General features: G+C 40.5%; 1 protein-coding gene across 3 annotated transcripts in view; it reads right to left on the reverse strand.

Moving 5' to 3' along the window:
- pik3cb (phosphatidylinositol-4,5-bisphosphate 3-kinase, catalytic subunit beta) overlaps positions 1-18,796 on the reverse strand; it is a 52,833-nt gene that overhangs the window by 8,113 nt on the left and 25,924 nt on the right. For all 3 annotated transcript variants that reach the window (XM_037123769.1, XM_037123759.1, XM_037123776.1), the window contains 16 exons: positions 15,735-15,963; positions 13,742-13,971; positions 10,977-11,156; positions 9,477-9,644; positions 6,665-6,754; positions 5,622-5,876; positions 5,392-5,488; positions 5,149-5,279; positions 4,832-4,882; positions 3,713-3,901; positions 2,805-2,926; positions 2,358-2,501; positions 2,152-2,251; positions 1,116-1,312; positions 899-1,008; positions 613-691 (listed from right to left, as the gene is read on the reverse strand). In XM_037123769.1, the coding sequence (XP_036979664.1) occupies positions 613-691; positions 899-1,008; positions 1,116-1,312; positions 2,152-2,251; positions 2,358-2,501; positions 2,805-2,926; positions 3,713-3,901; positions 4,832-4,882; positions 5,149-5,279; positions 5,392-5,488; positions 5,622-5,876; positions 6,665-6,754; positions 9,477-9,644; positions 10,977-11,156; positions 13,742-13,971; positions 15,735-15,963 (2,372 nt within the window). The remainder of the gene's footprint in view (positions 1-612; positions 692-898; positions 1,009-1,115; positions 1,313-2,151; positions 2,252-2,357; positions 2,502-2,804; positions 2,927-3,712; positions 3,902-4,831; positions 4,883-5,148; positions 5,280-5,391; positions 5,489-5,621; positions 5,877-6,664; positions 6,755-9,476; positions 9,645-10,976; positions 11,157-13,741; positions 13,972-15,734; positions 15,964-18,796) is intronic.

Here is an 18,796-nt window from a genome sequence, read left to right on the forward strand (position 1 = left end):
CATTTTCAGTCTGACATAGATGGATTAATGGATACCAAATGACTTTTGGGCATTTCCTCCTCAATTTGGTAAGTGTTGAGTTTGAATTATTAAAAAAAATTGACTACAGCCAGCCAACAAGTATGGGTACGTGTGGTGAAATCAATCAGCAAGAAATCACAGAACAAACTCAAATCCAACACATCGTAGTGCTTTAATTACATTGTCCCTCCCTTCATTCATAATGTCCCGTCACTGTGTTTGAACTCTGAACTGCTGTCCCTGTAATCCGAAGCACTTTCCTCAAGCTCAACTGTCAAAACAACCCCCTCCACTGCTCAGCTCCAGATGTGTCAGTGTATGACGAAGGGAGAAAAGGGGTTTGTAAAAGTGCGAAAGTGTGGATTTGATTAGGGTGTAATGCAGTTATTGTGTGTGTGAGTCTGCGTGGATGAATGTCGAAGGTGTAAGAGGGCTGGAGGTCACACTAGCATGGGGTAATTTAATGTATCCCCTCCTCTGCTGCACCCCACCAAAGCTTCCCCTTCCCTGCAGAGAGCAGGAACAAACAAGCTCGACAAAGTCAGACACGTACGCACACACACGCACAGATAAAAGGCCAAAAAAGCTCACCTGAGGTCCAGATTAGCCTCCTTCCAAAGCCGATCCATTAACCTCAAAATCTGGAGGGTCAACATGTCTTGTCTTAGGTCTGTGGAAAAGGGAATAGGTGAGGAAGAGATATGTTTTAAAAATGCAAAGAAAAATGTGCTTTTAAAAGCAAAAAATTACTTAACAAATGGAAAGTGATTTCTATCCCTTATCATCATGACCTTAATGTGTCTCTACTGTCCTCCCTCCCAACATCTTTTCTCTTTCATCTCACACCTCCATTCCCTGGTTCTTTGATTCCACCTACCATCTCCATTCTTGAAGATGATTCCCAGTGTGTCTCCCCCCAGCAGCTTGTTGTTGTAAACAATCCAGAGTGGCTTCATCTTAGAGTCCATGTACCGACACTTCTCTACACTGATAACAGGAGTCAAAAGAGACAATGAATTTCATTGTGAAGCAGAGAAGAAAAAGTACAATCTGATCTGAAACTTGGACCTGTGATCATAATACTGTTCTCTTACTTGATGCCAGACAGCAGGACATTGGGGTTTAGAGGGGAGTACAGGTCTGACAGAGTCTCTGAGTAGCCACTCTGCCTCAGACAAGTCATCATGGCCTCCTTAGTCAACATTGCTTCCTTGGTCTTACTTCGAGCGTTCTTGATGGTTCCCAGCTTAATAAGCTCATTTACCGACTTTAGCTTACTCAGGGCCTCCACCTGTTACAGAAAACATGAATGATTTTTTTGATAATCCCTGTTATATACCTCCTTAAGCAGACCATGTCAGCAGTGTGCATGCTCTTCCTAACAGGATGGCCAGATAAATGTCAGGAAGTAGGAGGAAGCATCCACAGGAGGAACTGTCAGAATCAACAGTGTGGAGGGCAAAGCATAGAGGGCAGGAGGGTGACGCTGCTGTCACTGTGACGTGCTAAAAATACCATAGATTGAGTCCTACTGGGGATCAGCAATAGACTACAACTGTTCTGGTTTTTAAGTACCAGTAGAGTAACAGTCTGAAGGATAGCTATGTTATGTATCATTTTCTCTGATGTCTCATAACCTTCCCATTTCAACAGATTTCCCTTTGACCTGGTTTGTGATGGGCCATAACAACCTCTGGGTTGATACAATAACAGTGTCACTGGTCCAGATTGGTTGTAGGTCTTACAGTTGGTGTGGTCAGCAGGTCTATCCTGTGAAACACCATCAGACATCAAGGAGCTCAGATCAGAGTGTTTCAGTGCTGATCAAATATGAATCAATAGTATTTCACCACATTGTCTATTTCTCATCTTGCTTTCAGAAACACATTTCAGCAAAATTGTTCAGCTGTAACTTGAGGAATTTTGTGACCATCCTGCCCTTTATTTTCTGCTTGAAAATGGACAAGGCACCATCCCAACTTGCTGCTCTGACTGGTTTTTCTGTCCGATTATGTCCAGAGGCATTTTATCGTCACTTGTAATGCCACTTGGAAACTGAAACTGAATTGAGGCATCCCAGAGTCTTATGATAGTTTAGATTGTCTATTTGTTTGTTATTGTGACACATACCTGTTTCTTTAAAACCTCAATATGAGGGATGCTGCCTCTACAGTAGGCCTCCAGGATGAGGGCAAACTGGACTGAAACAGCTGGCATGTGGATCTCTGACCTATAGAGGGCAGCAAAGAAGAGAATGCACTCAAGACTCAACTGATTTCATAACAGCCTCCTTCCCTTTCTTTCTATGTACACACAGACCACGTGTCCATACACACCTTAGGTGCCAGAAGAGGAAGTGTCCTATCTTGCGGTTGGCCTGTGCACGCTCCAGCAGGAAGTGGGTGAGGGCGCAGTCATAGTAAGGCTCATAACGCAACACCTGCACCAACTGTAGCAAGTACTGCGACAGCTCCTCATTACTGGTGAAAGGAGAGAGGAAAAAAAGAGAGAGAAGCATGAGAGGAGAGTTTTCTAGCTTTCACGTTTCTTTCATTTTAAAACCAGTAGCTTGATTTCAAGGGATAATGTGCTTTTGTCGCACTTTAGGAGAAGGAGAATTAAGCAGAACTATCACCTGACAGCAAGAAAGAGGGGGAATGTTACAAAGTCTAATGGATTGCAGTGGATGATGATATGAATGTAGAGGCTTGAAAAGACAAGTAAAACAGGGAAGGCCACTGTAATATATAAAACTGTATGTGTGGGTGGATACAAATGTTTACCTCATATCACGCAGACAGCGCACAGCGTATTCTCTGACATACTGGTCAGGGTAGTTGAAGTCCAGAAGCTCCAGAGCATCTCTGGGACACAGTTTGGGCCAGATCTGCAGCAGTGCCTGGAGCTGAGACCCACACAGACAGAAGCTCAGAAATATACATGCAAATGATTAATCAGAGTAACATACATACAGTCCTAATGTAGTTCAGTGAATAAAATGTTTATCAGAAACCACACCACTGTAGTTAGTCTTACAGGAACAACAATTGTGATCAAGAGATTCCTTTTGGTAAATAAATGTAAGTTGCTCAGGTTTGAAATGAATCCTTTATGTTTAGATAGACCTCTATCTAGCACTTGTAGAATAACCAAGTAAACTGACTGTCACAGGTGTTTGTTTCATGCATGCTGTGCTCAACTGGTCTCTGCTGCTAAAACACAGTACGGGCTGAAGGTAACAGCAGTGTGTTTCCATAAGTAAGATGCAGTGTAATGTAACACCATTTATGTAGAGAGTTTGTTCAGTACTGAACCCAATTTTAATTGTATTTAGCTTTCAGAGAGCATTTCATTAGCATATTCCTAAAAAATATTTATTCTAAGGCAGATTCAATAAAATCTGATAGTGAGGCTCTGTCAATTCAACTTCAACATCATATCTGAAGAAGAAGAGGAACAAGAAGAAGAGGGAGCAAGCATGCTTTACAAAGGGAGGGAAATTACAGAGGGAAATTAAATTCAATATTTCTTTCAAAAGCACTTGGTTTTGAACCAAGTCTGTTAATAGCTTCTAAAGATGCTCAATTGGTAAAACTACTTTTATTTGCATTTATCTGTAGTGTCACCAAACTGTAGATTGAAAAGGACTGACTGAACTTAAATAGATAAACAGCGGATATGCTGCCCTAACCTGGGCCATGTCCTCATGTTTGCTCCACTTGACGGAGAGTAGCAGCTTGGGCAGCGACTGAGGGAAATTTTCTATACAGTCATGGCGTAGTGTCCAGATCAAATCCTTCTCGTTTTCACACAGCTGAGAGAGGGCATCACGCTCCATGATCTCCTTCAGCTCTATGTGGAACTTCTTACCACCGCGAGTCTGAGAGAAATGATGAGGAAGGAATAAAGGTTAGTTGGGTGGGCAGTTTGGCAGTAGGTAAAGAAGATGCAGCAGAAAGGAAGATGAGATGATGAAAGAGCATTGATGAAAGAAAACTAGAAGGGCCAGGATGTGAAAGGAAATCAAAGGATGATGATGAGCAGCAGCAGTGACTGTGAAGAACCACAAGATGGCAGGAGCGCTTCAAAAAGTTGATTTAAACTACTTTGAATTCAATTCGACATGATCAACATTCCAAGGTCTAACACAGAACAGTCTCTGCTCAGGAAAGGGTTGGAAATTATCTGATTCAAAGGGGACACATATGCCTTAAGCAACCACTAACATAAAGGTTATAAGCAAAAATGTGCTGCAACTTCGATTATAGAGAAATAATATCTGAGGAAATGCGTGAATCTATGAACTGATAAACATCTGGACATTCGGTGAAAAATAGACACTAAATTGTAGCTGGTGCAAATCTAAGGTTTCAGATACACACATCTCACATTAAAGGGGTGTGTTCAGGCATGCCTTCAACATAACACAGGATTATGTAAGTGGCTGTAACACGCCCAGGAGTAGGGTTTTAGTTGAGGGGCGGTGAGACAGGAAGACGTAAAAATAATCTGATTAGAGTCTCCAGTTTTGAAGAAGATTTAAATATTTTTGCTGCTACACCCTGACGAAGTGATAACAATGGGTATCCAAGGCAACAAGCTGTCCAGGTCGATGTACATGTGGTGTTTGTGTGCGTGCATGTGTTAAAATGTGTGAATGGGGAGAGACAGAGCGCAATGGTGCAGCCTGTCTATTTGTTACAGCCCTTGAGACAAATAATTCACTTTATCTTTACCCGATTTGTCTTGTATGCATTCTGAATGCATTTAGGCATGTTCACATAATTATCTTCATTATATATGAGCTCACCATGGGCATGCAGTCATTTGCTTTGAGGATCTCTGCAGCTTTTTCCAGTATCTGCAAAACAGTAAGTGAGCACAGTATGACTAAACACACACTGAATGAACATTCAACTGCACTTGAGTCTGCTGAGTCTAAAAAGGCCACAGAGGTGAAATACTGTCATCTACATTCAAATATAGTCTGAGAATGGCACTGTCCTGAAATGTTTGTTGTGTGCATTACTAATTTATTGGCCCACAGGTACATTTCTAGTTTTCTAGTACATTTCTAATTTCTAGAGTAAGACACAGTATGAGTGTAATGACTGACTGCTGTCTTACCTTGTCAAAGGGAGGAAAGATGATGGAATGTGGCGAGTACTCTGGGAAGTGGATGTGCAGTGCTGTGGCGTTCTCAGTGTACGGGTTGGTCTGAATGGTTCCTATGGGATTCAGCATCTCTTCAAGTTCATCTGTTTGAGACACACCAACACACATGAAACAACATAAATGCATTAAGTGCAGCAGTGGAGAAGCTCATTTAACCCTAGTTCAACTGCATTCGTAGATATAGAGGGTGCATACCAGGAAAGGAAGACCAGCAGTGCAGGATGAGCTCTCCGGTCTTAAGCTGGCCTTTGTAGTCAAACACCATGGTGTTGACCCAAGCTATGGGGTAGTGCTGGATCACACAGGCCAAAGATAATGAAATGAATTATTAGTTAAAGCTGGTGTATATGTGTTACTGTTTCTGTCCTTATTTAACCCACTTCAAACTGCAGACGGTGTGGGTTCGTGTACAAGCATTCTCTTACCACTTTCCCTGCTTTGCGGATGGTCTGGTATTTGTTGATGTGGGCATTTTTGGTGGACTTCTGCTTCTTGACCTTATCCATGACGGCATAGATAGCTAAGCAGAGGCGGGTCATGCGCGGCAGGTCACAGACGGAGATGTCAAACTCCAGCGTGCTGTCTTTCCACGTGTGGTCTGAGCGGCCACTGCTCTCACTGCTCACTGCCGGCTTACACAGAAGCTCAGTGCCATGGAAGAGCCCCGCCCTCACCTGGACCTGTGCAGGGAGGAGGGGTTGTCAAGGATATCAATATCATACCCATCTTTTAATTTGATATCTATTTAAAAAGCCTGCCTGCTCGATGCTTTCATAAGAGATTAGAGGTGCATGATTGGTCTGATGTTCTCTTAAATTTTTCATAATTCCAACTACATACTTCCATGAACATACCAAACGGCAGATTATTAATATAAATTCATTCCTACTGATGATGCAAAATTTTCAAAATGGTTAACAGAAATACAGTATCAGCTTAAAAAAGCTCCCATTATTCACAAACTTTACCAAAACAGGAGTGTCTTTGTTGGGAAATATTAATCCCCATTCGGTGCAGAACACTGTTTGAAGGATCGACTTAAAATAAACTACAGTGTGTGTGTTCATGATAATAAAGGAACATGTCAGCCAGTGTGACTCATGCTGTTTTTAATAGTTTTTGGAGAACAATGGAGCTCTATGGCACAGAGAAATAAGATACTGTATATCAGTCTGTGGCAACAAAACCATATTTGTTTATAGGACACAATCCCTGTTAGGTGTTTCTATGAGCTTTCCTAAATATGTACATAACTATTTAAAAGCACTGCAAAACTTATCCTTTAATGCCAACTTGTTTTCTTAGCTCAGCTTCATGAAAACAAAAAGAGATCAACAAGATAATCTGAAGTATTCAAAGCCTCACATTTGAGCTAAAGTGGTTATAAAAATCTTAAATGTGAAACTGACTGTGCTTGCAGTGACATATTAACAGCTTGTATATGGATGTGGACAAAGCAGGAGTTTACCTTGGCCGTCTCCTCTGCGTTCACCTTGCTGCCTTTCACTAGGACTATCTTAAACGGGATAGACACGTCCCACACACACGTCTGTACTTGCTGCAGAGAGAAAGTGAGAGAAGAAAGAGAGACTTGCAATGAGTGAGCAGTATTAGCATAATGTAGTGTCAAAATATGTACTTCCACACCCTGCTTCTTCACACCCACCCGTTCCCTATGCGGGAACACACAGACACACACACAGACACACACACACACAGAAAAACACAAACAATGTGGGGGGTCAGGCAGGTCATTCTGATGTCAAGCCAAGTGGATTTGCAAGGGTCAGCAGTCAGCAGGAAAAACAGCATCACATGACACCTACAGTCTCTGAACATGACTAACTAGCACACTTCCTGCTGTTTACTGCCTTTGTCTTTGTGGGTGGATGTACTGTATATGTGTTGGTGTGTTGGTGTGTTTAAATAATGGAGCGTGATGGTGTGTGCAATTAGCCTCATGTCAGATAATACACTATATTTGTGTCTGGCTCTATTATTACAGGCAGGAACAAGACCTCCTAGTACTGTAGCACCACAAACACCCCGTCTCTCTGGGCCCTTCTCTTGCTTTGTTTGGACCAATTATCAGTCAGGTCCCCTACCACACTATATCAGAGTATCTGATAAGACGTTCCTTTCCCGAAAATACATCTCACTTCCTGTCACAGGCAACAACACTGCTATGGCAAACTTAGTTCGACAAGAATCTCTGTCTGCCTCTGTGTTCCAATCTGCCTGCATTGCAATGCTATATACTGTATTTTCATAGCACTTACAATACAATTAAAGTAAAGAACAGGGATGCACCGATGTATGAGTTAAACATTTGCCTTGTTGATTGCTATTGGTCTATCAGCAAATAAGATGACATTCACCAAAGGCAGTGACAGATGTTTATCTGATGTGTTACATCAGGTTTTGTGCTGACACATTCATGAGCTCCTGACTTGTGACATCCCTGCCATCAGTTTTTTAAGCTATTTAAGTCATGAAAAATGTGTATCACGGTTAGGTAGTTGTATAGCCGGGCAAAAAGGCTATTGAAGCAGTTACTTCTCAAAAAAATCATAAAAGCAGAGGGAGGACCTTTTCAATTTAAGATCTTGCACCAAAATCAGAGGATCACAGAAACTGAGGGCGATAGAAAGTCTGAGATATAACATGGAGAATGTCCAGTCCTGGCTTTTAAAGTTAACAGTAAAATGTTCAAATCTTTTCTAAGCTCATTAGCTATACACTACAGAAAAATGTATAAAACTTGATGCCAGTTGATCCAGTCCCAGGCAGGTGATCTTTGAGAAAGCAGCAATATTCACCAGAAAAAGCAGAGTCACAGAGGTCAAAAGGTGATGAAGGCTGCAATAACAGTTTCTTATTGTGATCATGTGGAGAGAATAAACTGTAGAATGATAGAAAGAAGATACAGAAAAGGAAAGTTGACCAAGCTTAGAGCTCGAACAGTCAATGAAAAGAATATGAATTTGCTGCAACTTTGACAATCGATTAATGTTTTAACACAAATAACTACAAACTCAACACAATTCCAAATGTTTCCCAAAAGCAAAATCCAAAACAATTATGTTTATGAAATGTGCTTGACATTCTCAAGAGTCAGATGTTTTCTGTCTCCAGAAAAGTACAATGAATATCTTTCACAGTTGTTAGATATTCTACAACATATTATTCGTTTCAGCTGCAAACCAACTATTAGAACATTATTACCATTAATTCTTCATAAGGTAAATATGTGTCTTTTTTAGGCACATGCATTTATTAAATTATACACATCTGTACTTGTCAGCCTCACTGACCACATTTTACAGTATGCTTGAATTCATCACAAATCCTGATACACAATGATTGTGACACTTCATTTTTCTCAGACCTATTATTAAGAAATGACTGGATTTAATATCATATCATTTGTATGTCCTCATCAAAAAAGTGGACATGAGGTATTGATGGCTGTTTTTACTGTAAACAACAAATATGTTTAATCAAAAGCTGGGGACGGTAAAAACATTGTAAATGTTTTAATGCTCTTATGTTGATAAGTGATAAATATAATGTGGTAACATTTCAAAAGAAGATTCACACCTGTTATATTTACAGACTTTCCAAACAACACCAAGCATCAAAAGTCAGCTTGGCAACAGCCAGTTAAACCCCTAGGAGACACGCAACGAAGGCCAATTAAATTCAACCTGACATTTAAAATGTGGATGCACACATCCAAGGGTGATTTCACTGTGCACCTGGCGGCAGTTGCAGTGAGGAGCCTGCAATATTTTCTGACAACGTGGCAAATGCTGGCAGGGCAGTGCACGCTTGCTCTGGCACACTCAGTACACTGTCTCATAAAAGACAGGTGGCAGCTGCCAAGTGCATGTTTACTCAGTAAACTTCCACACCTGCCTCGCTCAGTGCAGGTGGATCAATCAAACTGTGGAGCTTTTACCATTTTGGTGAACCAAGAACAATATTCAGGACACACTGGCGGATATTGTGTGGTTATCTTTGTGTACATCAAAAAAATCTTCATTACAGCCTCGGTTTAGTCCTAGTGATGCCAAATAATCACCAGTCAAATTTCATAGGTGCAACATTAATCAGGTCAAAAGTCAAAACAATCAGTTGACCTGCATATGTGGCTGTTAGTAAAGGACCTTAGTAAGTTCCCATGAAAACAGCAGCAGATATTGAAAAGATAAAAGCTTTGCAAAACAGAAGGTGAAAAGTACAGCCGTTCACACAGACACACATGCTGCTGGACTAACCGTGGGAACCCTTCTCTTGGGAGGTAGTGGTAAAGGTGGGTTGGAGGACTTGCGGGAGACCACAGCTCCGATGGCAGTGATATCCTTATCAAACATGGCCTTGACGTTGCTGGTGTGGACCAGAGTTAGGTGTGGAGGCTCCTTGGCTTGCATGCATGTGCGGATGTACTGCAAACAAGACAGGACAGGAAATCTTTTGCTGTGTGCATATCTAATGTGTCAAACACAAAACAGCTAGATCCCTTTTTATATTTTAGCTGTATGTATGAACTGCAAAAATCATAGCTTTACTAAAAATGGAAGTTGAATTGCTTTTCAGAAAAAATCAGGTCAATTAATTTTAGGACAGAAAAGTAAGCAAGCCATAACAAGTGAAATTTATGTACAGCTTGTCAGCACACTTGATCAAACAAGTACAACATACAAGGGTGCACACGCACAGGAAACCAGCCATTTTCAGATACGTTGGAGTTATAAATTTCTTCAATCTCATGTTAAAAAACAAGACATGTTACTAACTACACTAAGCTTACTGAACTTGAGATACCTACAAATTTAGCTACTTTAAAACATCTTTAATTTCATGATTAATGTCTGATAAAAAAGGCCTCCCTATTTTAAACATTTCACTTGAACAGAAATACAACAGTAACCTTGTACAATATAAAAAGCAAATAATGAAAGAACTTAAAGAAAAAACACACTGTGAAATATGTTACTCCACTGAGGTCATTCATTTTCTCCTCGATCACAAACAACCAGATTAGTGACAGTAACTGCTCCCAGTGAATGTCCTCTCTTTCAAACTAATGTTTCTGATGTACACATCTCTGTGTTTTAAACAATCACTTGCCAGCATGCTAATGTATGCTTCACCTGCCACAACCCTTCCATAACACTGTTCTTCCTGCAAAAAAATGTAACCTTGCTACTTTTAATGCTTGGTGAATCCTTTGTCTGTTGCCCACTTCTAAAGCTCGCTCCCGTCTGCAACTGGCCACATGACTAATACGTTAAACATTCTCATTATTGTGCATGGTTTTCAAAAATAAAGAACTAGGTCTTAAAAAAAAACAAAAAAAAACACCATGCAGATATTTAATGTGTGGAGAGCAAGGAGAATGATGAGACTACTGTACATGCTTTCCTCAACTGAACAAAGTTAGTGCCAGCATCAGGCATAAGCTGACTGAAGGATGTGTTTTGTGTGCACATTAGGCCATAATGTTAGTTCACTGAATCTTTTATGAAACTGTTGAAAACAATTTACACATAAACATGGATACTGTAAACATACAATCCACCATTTGCACTGCTACCAGAGAGATTCTTGTTGGGCTACCAGCTGCTTGGACTCTTACAAAGCAGTCATAAAACAGGCTTTGGGATTACTGTCATACCAGTGTCACACTAGAACAATCACTAACCATGCTGTACATACTGAGAAGGGTCCATCAATCACTGATAGCCACCCAACCCAGCTACATGGTGTTCACTGACCTTGTACTGAATCAGAGGGTTGTCTCCACAGAGGAACTCCAGACAGTGGCTGACCCTCAGTACATACTGACCCCTCCACGTCTCTTCCTCCGGCCCGTGGGTGGTCAGCCACTTCCTCACAGCCAGCTCCATTAGCTCCATGGGGGTGCAGGATGATGGCACCTTCACACTGGCTGAGTCCTGCAAGCCAAGACAGGAAAACAGAAACAGAGAGTTGGATTTGAGTGTTGACTACTTCTCAAAAAGATACCTTTTCATGGATACTATTTTCTGAGTACATTATTGTCGAATCTGGACATAATAGGTCAAAAAACACAAGTGAAGAAACATGAGAATGCATACAGGATCTAAACCGCATTTTATTTACAGACATTTTGTTCAGAGGGGAAATTTATGCAACCGATTTGTGTGTTCCACCAACTAGCAGCACCACCATTAATTTGGTGACAAGCAGAGTCTGTGCCTGCTGAAATTGATAGCAGCATGGTTAGTTGGATTGACGATGTTAGACAGTGTCTCCAAGCTACAGCTTTTACATATTAGACTTTACATGTCAAGTGAAGAACTGTGAATAGTGCAATAGCTAGCTAGCATAATTGAGAGCTGCATTTCATCATTACAGACTAGTTAGATTAGCAAAAAATGAAAAAATAAATGAATTGTTATTTTATTTTAAGATTATTTCAATAATCTAAACAGTGTTCAGCACTAAATGTAAACTGCAGGTCAGCCATAGAGGGTCAAAATTACTATAATAATATTGAATAATCAATAATCCTTGAATATTAATATAATTTTCTTGATCCATACTGGTAAACATCCTGGTCTTATGTTTACTCCAAATTCAAAGCATCTTGGACCTGCAAAAGTTCTTCCTGGTTTCTAGATATTGTTGTCTATAGTCTTGTTACATAGAGAGTCACAAATAAAGTAGAACATTATTTCTAAACATTCATTCAAACAAATGTATCTATTGTCGGGAGATGACACCAGAGTGATGGAGGCCTGTCTATGTGAAGTTTAAATGACATAAGTAGAGAAAAAGACAGCAGGAATACAACATTGTTAGAGACAACGGACAGGCTTTAACATAAAATACCAGACTGGCTGCTCACTTCTCATCCAGCTCAAAAAGCATCTCCATTCTCACACAGGCACACACACACAGATTCACTGAGTTTACGTACAAGTGATCACATGGACATTTGTGTATTTGTGGCTGAATGAACTAATGCTGCAGCAGACTGTGCACCAAACTGCGTGATTATGCAAGCGGGTCGTCCACACATTGCCATTTAATGTGCAGCACTGGGGCTCACTGCTTCGTTCTATTTATAGCATGGTGATGACCTGATAGCTGAGATGAAATTATTACTTCCTGGAGGTTGATTAAAAATGCCATCCATGTATAATTAATAACAAAATAATAGTCTTGACTGCATTTTCGAACTACAAAGCCAGCAGCACAGATGTTTACTGAAGGGATTTTAGCATGTTAGACCATTTCTTTTCTGTTTGAACAGTATTTAGAAGTAAGCTAATGCATTGGGGAAAACCCCATGATCCCAATGACATCACTAAAATCAGGGCTCACAATGAACCTTGGTCATATTCACTTTTGATCATTTAACTACATCACTTCACTTCCTGTCTATAATATGGCTCATTGTGTCTGACCTCCATGTTAAGACTTCCTGCCAGTGTCCACCTGAGCACAGTGGCACAGATGGCCTGCCTTTGTGTATGTGCATGTGTGTGTCTGTGATGTTTATCAAAGCTGATATGCACAGGTCTGGAGGGACCTGACCATCTGTTTTATTATTAACTAACATTATTTCTATAACAGAGGCAAAGAGAAAAAGACAGATGGAGGGAGACAGTCTGGGAGTTCAGAGAAGGAGAGGGAGAGGGAATTTCATTTTAATCAGGGTTTGGGTCCCCTGAGCTGCCTTGCTAATGTGCATGTGTGTCCAGGAGGATGGCATAATTTCGCTGATGGTTTTGACCCACTTAGTAGTTGTCACATGACTCACTAGTTGGGCTCAGTCACGTGACTACTGAAAAGCTGCCAACTGTGAGCAGCAAAAGAGGCTGAGCAACAGTGCATGTGCCTGCATTGGTGGAGTCACATGACTACTTTTGCCACTCAAACAAGTTGGTTTTGTGTGCTGTAGTGGTGCAGTAAGTCACACTGTTACTCAGAGCTCATTATGCATGCAGAGTTGTTGTGCAGGCAGCACAATATGGGTTTGCCTAATGGGTCTGTCAAAGGAGTGTTTTGTTTCCGCTTGTTCAATTAGAAAAATGATGATATGAGATAAGTACATAAATTAGCCATAATTCTTCATAACTGCTAGCTCTCTCCCAAGAAGTACAAGTATCTCTCATCATAATGTAATTTATCCAAGTGCCACTTACTGTAATATTACACCTATAATGTTTAATGACCTGAAGTATATATTACAGTAATATTCATTCATTTTAAATAGTTTATTGTGTCTGAACAATTTATGGGAAGGCAATTAGTTACATCATCAAATAATTATAACCTTGAGCCCTAAGAGAAGGTCTAACAACAAATGCTGTAGAATACAGTAGTTATTTTATTCTTACTGCTACCATTATTTAGAATGTTTCCAATTCACAATGGATCTGTCCACATTACTGCAATCTATAATAAAACCATGGCCTGACAAGAGAAAAATACCCCTATTTTACTTTCTCTTACTTTCTAGCATTTGTCACAGTGGACTAAGAACTCTGACCTGAGACTGGTCGAAGTGGATGATGACTTTGAGGTCAGCTGGCCGGTCACTGAGGCCATCTGTGATGGCTGTTCCTGCTGTGGGCTCCAGCTGTGGGGAAAAGCAGGCCTGCAGCCACTCTGTGTACGTCATCATCTGGACTCTCTGCATCCTTTCTTCACTCATTCGAAACATCTTACTGCGAAAGTCCTTCACCTCCTGATCATTTATGGCATCAAGTTCATGGAGACCTAGTGGTGGGAAGGAAAGGACATTGTTACAGGTTTGATTAAAAACAGAATTAGAAGAAAAAACTCACACAACCTTCATCTTTGTAATTAAACATGGTCATAAAATCCTCCTGATTGTAAGTGAGGAGGAGAGGACAGCGTGTTGGCTTCCAATGGTCCATGTCTATTTGTGATCTATTTTTGCTTTCCAGGCCTTGATTTTTTCCCCTCATAGTCACAAACCTTCAAGGACTTTAACTTTCATTAAAAATGCATGGAACACTTGATGCCAGGCACCAAGTATCAATGAATGTGTCAGAAAGATTACAAACACTAGTGTGTCATGGGATTAAAGCAGAGCCTCCAAATATTCACATGAGTTCCAAATGCCAGAGGTATATACTGCTGTTTGGCTGATCATTCTTTATCTCCGTGCTCCCTGTTGAGCTTTTGTCTTCGTGTTTTTATCAAAGGGCTGCACAATACTCTCTTGGTAATGAAAACAACATGTTGACATTTAAAGCCATTTAACTTTCATATGACCGGCCTCAGCATTCAAGGTAGCGCTCTGGACCACATTAGCAGCATTGTGTGGGTGTGCAAGCAGGTTTGTGTGACTGTTTCTGCAGGGAAAAAACATGGTTGGCCATGTGAGTGTGTAATAGTTTGTTACTGTGTGCTGCGTGAGGTTCGAGGGGTGTGTGAGTGTGTGGGGACTATCCAGACGAGCCTGTGGGGTTCCTCTTGAAAACACCACTTTACTCTGACAAAAGCCTTTAAAAGATCATGTCAGACCAAAGTGGAGCCAGGAGGGGAGAATATCAATATCGTCTGAGTCTCCTTCAATTAGACTCAGCGCCCCCTCTCTCCCTCTTTGCCTCTGAAGAGGTCTGTTGTGTTGTGAAGACTTCCATAATCCTCAGTATCACTGTCAGAAGAGGTTCAAATGTGTGTAGGGGCAACTTCACTTATAGTTGGTTCTTTTATTGAGTGTTTATATCTATTTGGGTGGCTACATCAAATTTAATTTAATGTAGTGGGTATATAGTGCTGTGCAGTCAAAAACTAAAGAGACCTATATGATATCATATATGACAAAGAAAAGGAACAACTTTTCACATTTGTGATTTTTATCTGTAAAATTACGATGTTTCAGTTTATAAAAGTAGCTGCACATTCATTTTCTACCTGTAAACTAATGGACTCATTGCTGTAGCTATACTTGGTACTGTACTGCTGGGATATACAGTATGATATAGATATATGAGTCTATCTTTGGAGCTTTCGATCAAGTAAAACATTTTTTTTTCCTCTTATGCATTAATAACTGTTCTGTCAACAGATGTTTAATCGCCTCAGAGGACGATGCTTTTCTACTGTACTGATCAATCCCATCTGCTTCCCTAAACAGCCTAATCTTCACCAAAGATAACACAAAGTGACAGGTGATGGAAGACATGTCGGGAACACGTCAAGTCAATCCTCACGCTTCTCTATCTGACAGCAGGGTCACTGATAGAGGTCAGATGCAGATGGACCTCAGCTCTGACGGCTGGGATAAAAGTTGCTGAGTAGGAGAGCTACTGAGTGTAGTGGAGGAGGTGCTTAAGGCTTGTTGTGCAGGGGGAAGATTTACTGTCCCACTTACCAACTCTAAGTGCTTTTCTTTACTGGCGATGTCAAACAGGGACAGTAAACGGATCAATCTGGGGGCAGTAATGTGTGTAAGAGCTTGCATGATAACTTTAACTTGAGGGGAAGTCTCAGAAGTGATGCTGTCTTACCCTTGCCAATGAGCACGCCGATTTTGGAGTCCAGCAGGCGCTCTGCTCGACCGCAGTTGCGTGTCACCAGCTTAAGGACCGGCAGGAAAGGGCGAACGTCGCACAGCCTGCGAGTCTCATCCTCCAGTTCTTCATGCACCGCTGCCTGGTTGACACACTCGAACATGTGGCTCTCCATCTCGCCCAGGGCAGGAAACAGTGGGAACGACTGAGCCTGCTTCCATAAGAGCTGCGGGGGGAGAAGAGGAGTTTCACAGAAGTGCTTTTGCATGACATAACTATAGGAAGTAATTTTATTGTCTCCATTATACTCAGTTAAATAAATACTGCTTAGTAATTTGTGCAACCAGAATAAACAACAGCCATGCATAATATGAGATTATCTGAGGGTTTCTATAAGGGTTCAACACAACAAGGCATCTTTCTTAACACATATAGGACCATCACAGGTCTTTTGATTGAGTGGAACTATGATTTACTTCAGCAATAAAATGCTGCTTTCAATAAGGTCCTTAAAGGGTGACTTAATCAATCATACACATTAAAGTGTGCCTACAGGTCTTGGTGAGTACTACTACAACTACATACAAGAAAAAGTAGTATAAAGCCTTTTGTGGCTCTAGAGGAAGCTGCATGAAATCTGACAAATTGTCTCCAGTGATGTCACTCAGTGACTAAAATTGCATTAATGTGGACACCAGGTTTTAAAAAGCAGTCAGCTGGTCTCGCATTTTACTCTGATGACACTGTTGGACTCATTATGAGTGGGTTAAAATAAATTGATCAATATCTCTTTTTTGGTTTCATTCAATGCATTATTCTACCCTTTATTACCCATAATGCAACTTAACAACTGAGTGACATCACTGGGGTATATTCATCAAAATACAGGCTTTATACTACTTTATTTTAACAAATGAAGTAATACGCCACAAGACCTGTACGTTTGGAGGTAAAGAAAAAAAAATCACATCATAATGATGTAACATATTGACAAAAGTGTATGTTCCATCATCGGGAACAAGCATGAATCATGGCAACATGACACAGTTTCTGGGTGAGCCGATCAGGATGTGAATAATCAGTCCACTAGCTAATCCACCCATGATTCATGTACTTGTGCCCCCGCAGCATGATCATAGGGCTGGGTGTCAAGTTGTGTGTGTTTGTCTGAGGTTATAAAGTTATGCTATGGTATACTGGAAGAGGACACGTTTGACATCACATCAAAAATCTTCTCTAAAAAGGAACACTCGTGATTTTATGTTATGCTGATCACATTTCTCCATAAACCACGTGCAAAATGCATAGAGGATTTCATTATTTGATTTTCTTAGAAATTAATTACCAGACAACCCAGCTTCAGAAAAGTATCACAATGCTGTGTTTACAAGCTGTTTTATACAAGCCTGCAGTCTCAACAAATCACAACTAGACAATTAAGATCTTCCAATGATAATGGTAAATTCCACAAAACATCTTAGAACAACCGACGGGCAGCCTGAGAAATCTGATCTGATGTTAAAGAGCATGAATGAAGACAGTCATTCTTAAACCTGATCTAATCGCCTTCTTAATAAACAATTAAGAGTCTGGTACTGTACAGGGAGTTATAGTTATAGGGAAGACCTGAAAAAGTCAAATGAATATTCTCTCCTTCGGCTCAAATAATACCCTTTCTCACATTTATCCTGCTCCTCATTTAAAAAGAAAAGTCCTGGAGGAGTTGCGCTCTCTCTGTTTTCCCTCTGTCTTTCTTGCTTAAGTGATGTATAATTTGCCAGCATTTTCCACTGCTTCTGTACATCCACTCCTCTGGGAATGAAGATCTCTCACGTGTGCAGGCCAACAAACCCGCATATACATCTGACCACTGGACAGAAACCTCACTCACTGTACAGTTCCAAGAAAATCTACTGCCCAGAGCAAGTATCTACGAATGTCAGACAAAGTGAAATCAGATCTGTATCTTTGTACATGTTATGGAGCCATAAGGGATTTCCATGAACTGGCAGACATGGATGTATATACAGCCAGACTTGTTTATTTGCCGTTTAGAACAACCTCCTCAGGCTTTGTTTAATGGCGTCTGTCAAAGTGTGTTGATGCAGGGCATGTCTCCTGCGTTGATCAAAATATGAACGTACGTATGCTTTTATATCAGCTGTGAGAAGGTTAAACACTAACTAATCAGGAAAATGCAAATGCTGTACACTGTAATGACAGTCATTACAACAGCCCTGAATACACACTGCAATAAATATTTACTTATTTATTTTTTGTACGGGTGAGTATTGCTACTTATAAGTAAAATTTCAGTGGCATGGAAATAATGCTTAAGTAGATAAATACAAGTAGAGAGGAGTCTTGTAAGTTCAATTACATCACTTTACTGTCATGCAGACTTTAAAACCAGAAAACGACAATGCTTGTGGCATATCATGATATATGACATCCAAAATTTAAGACCATACATAGTGTCATATCATGATACCGATATAATATGGATATATTACTCAGTAGACACTTTTACCTCCTAAATTTAATGATGACACAATCTGGAGCATTATTCCACTTCTGCAATAGCTTGTATTTTGATCTGATCCAACCAAAGCTAAGAGAAAACACTCTCCTCTAGTATTTGCTGAACCAATGTCCAGATGATACAAACACCTTTTCTCCAACACATTCTTTGTGCCACTTTGTAAACAGGGTAAGTCATTTCCTTAACAACTCCTAAACGACTCATCTAGCCAGTGACTTCTGACCTCCACTTCACAAAACTAGCTGCAGCAATGCATGATGTCACAAGTTATTTGCATGCTGAGAGCAAGAGGTATTCATAAACAAGCCGCAGTCACCTCTGTCAAAACAGGCGTTAGATAATGTCTAACAGACCAGCTGTGACTCTGACTCTGTGTGTGTGTTTGTGTGTGTGTGTGTGTTTGTGTGTGTGTGTCCTCTTTAGGACAACAGACCAAGGAGGCATCCCAGGACATAAAGTCAGGACAAGCAAGCAAAGAAAGGCTTTATTAGAAACCATTATTCATATGACATGTTGT

The sequence above is a fragment of the Acanthopagrus latus genome, chromosome 2 (genome assembly GCF_904848185.1).
Source record: "Acanthopagrus latus isolate v.2019 chromosome 2, fAcaLat1.1, whole genome shotgun sequence".
NCBI lineage: Eukaryota > Metazoa > Chordata > Actinopteri > Spariformes > Sparidae > Acanthopagrus > Acanthopagrus latus.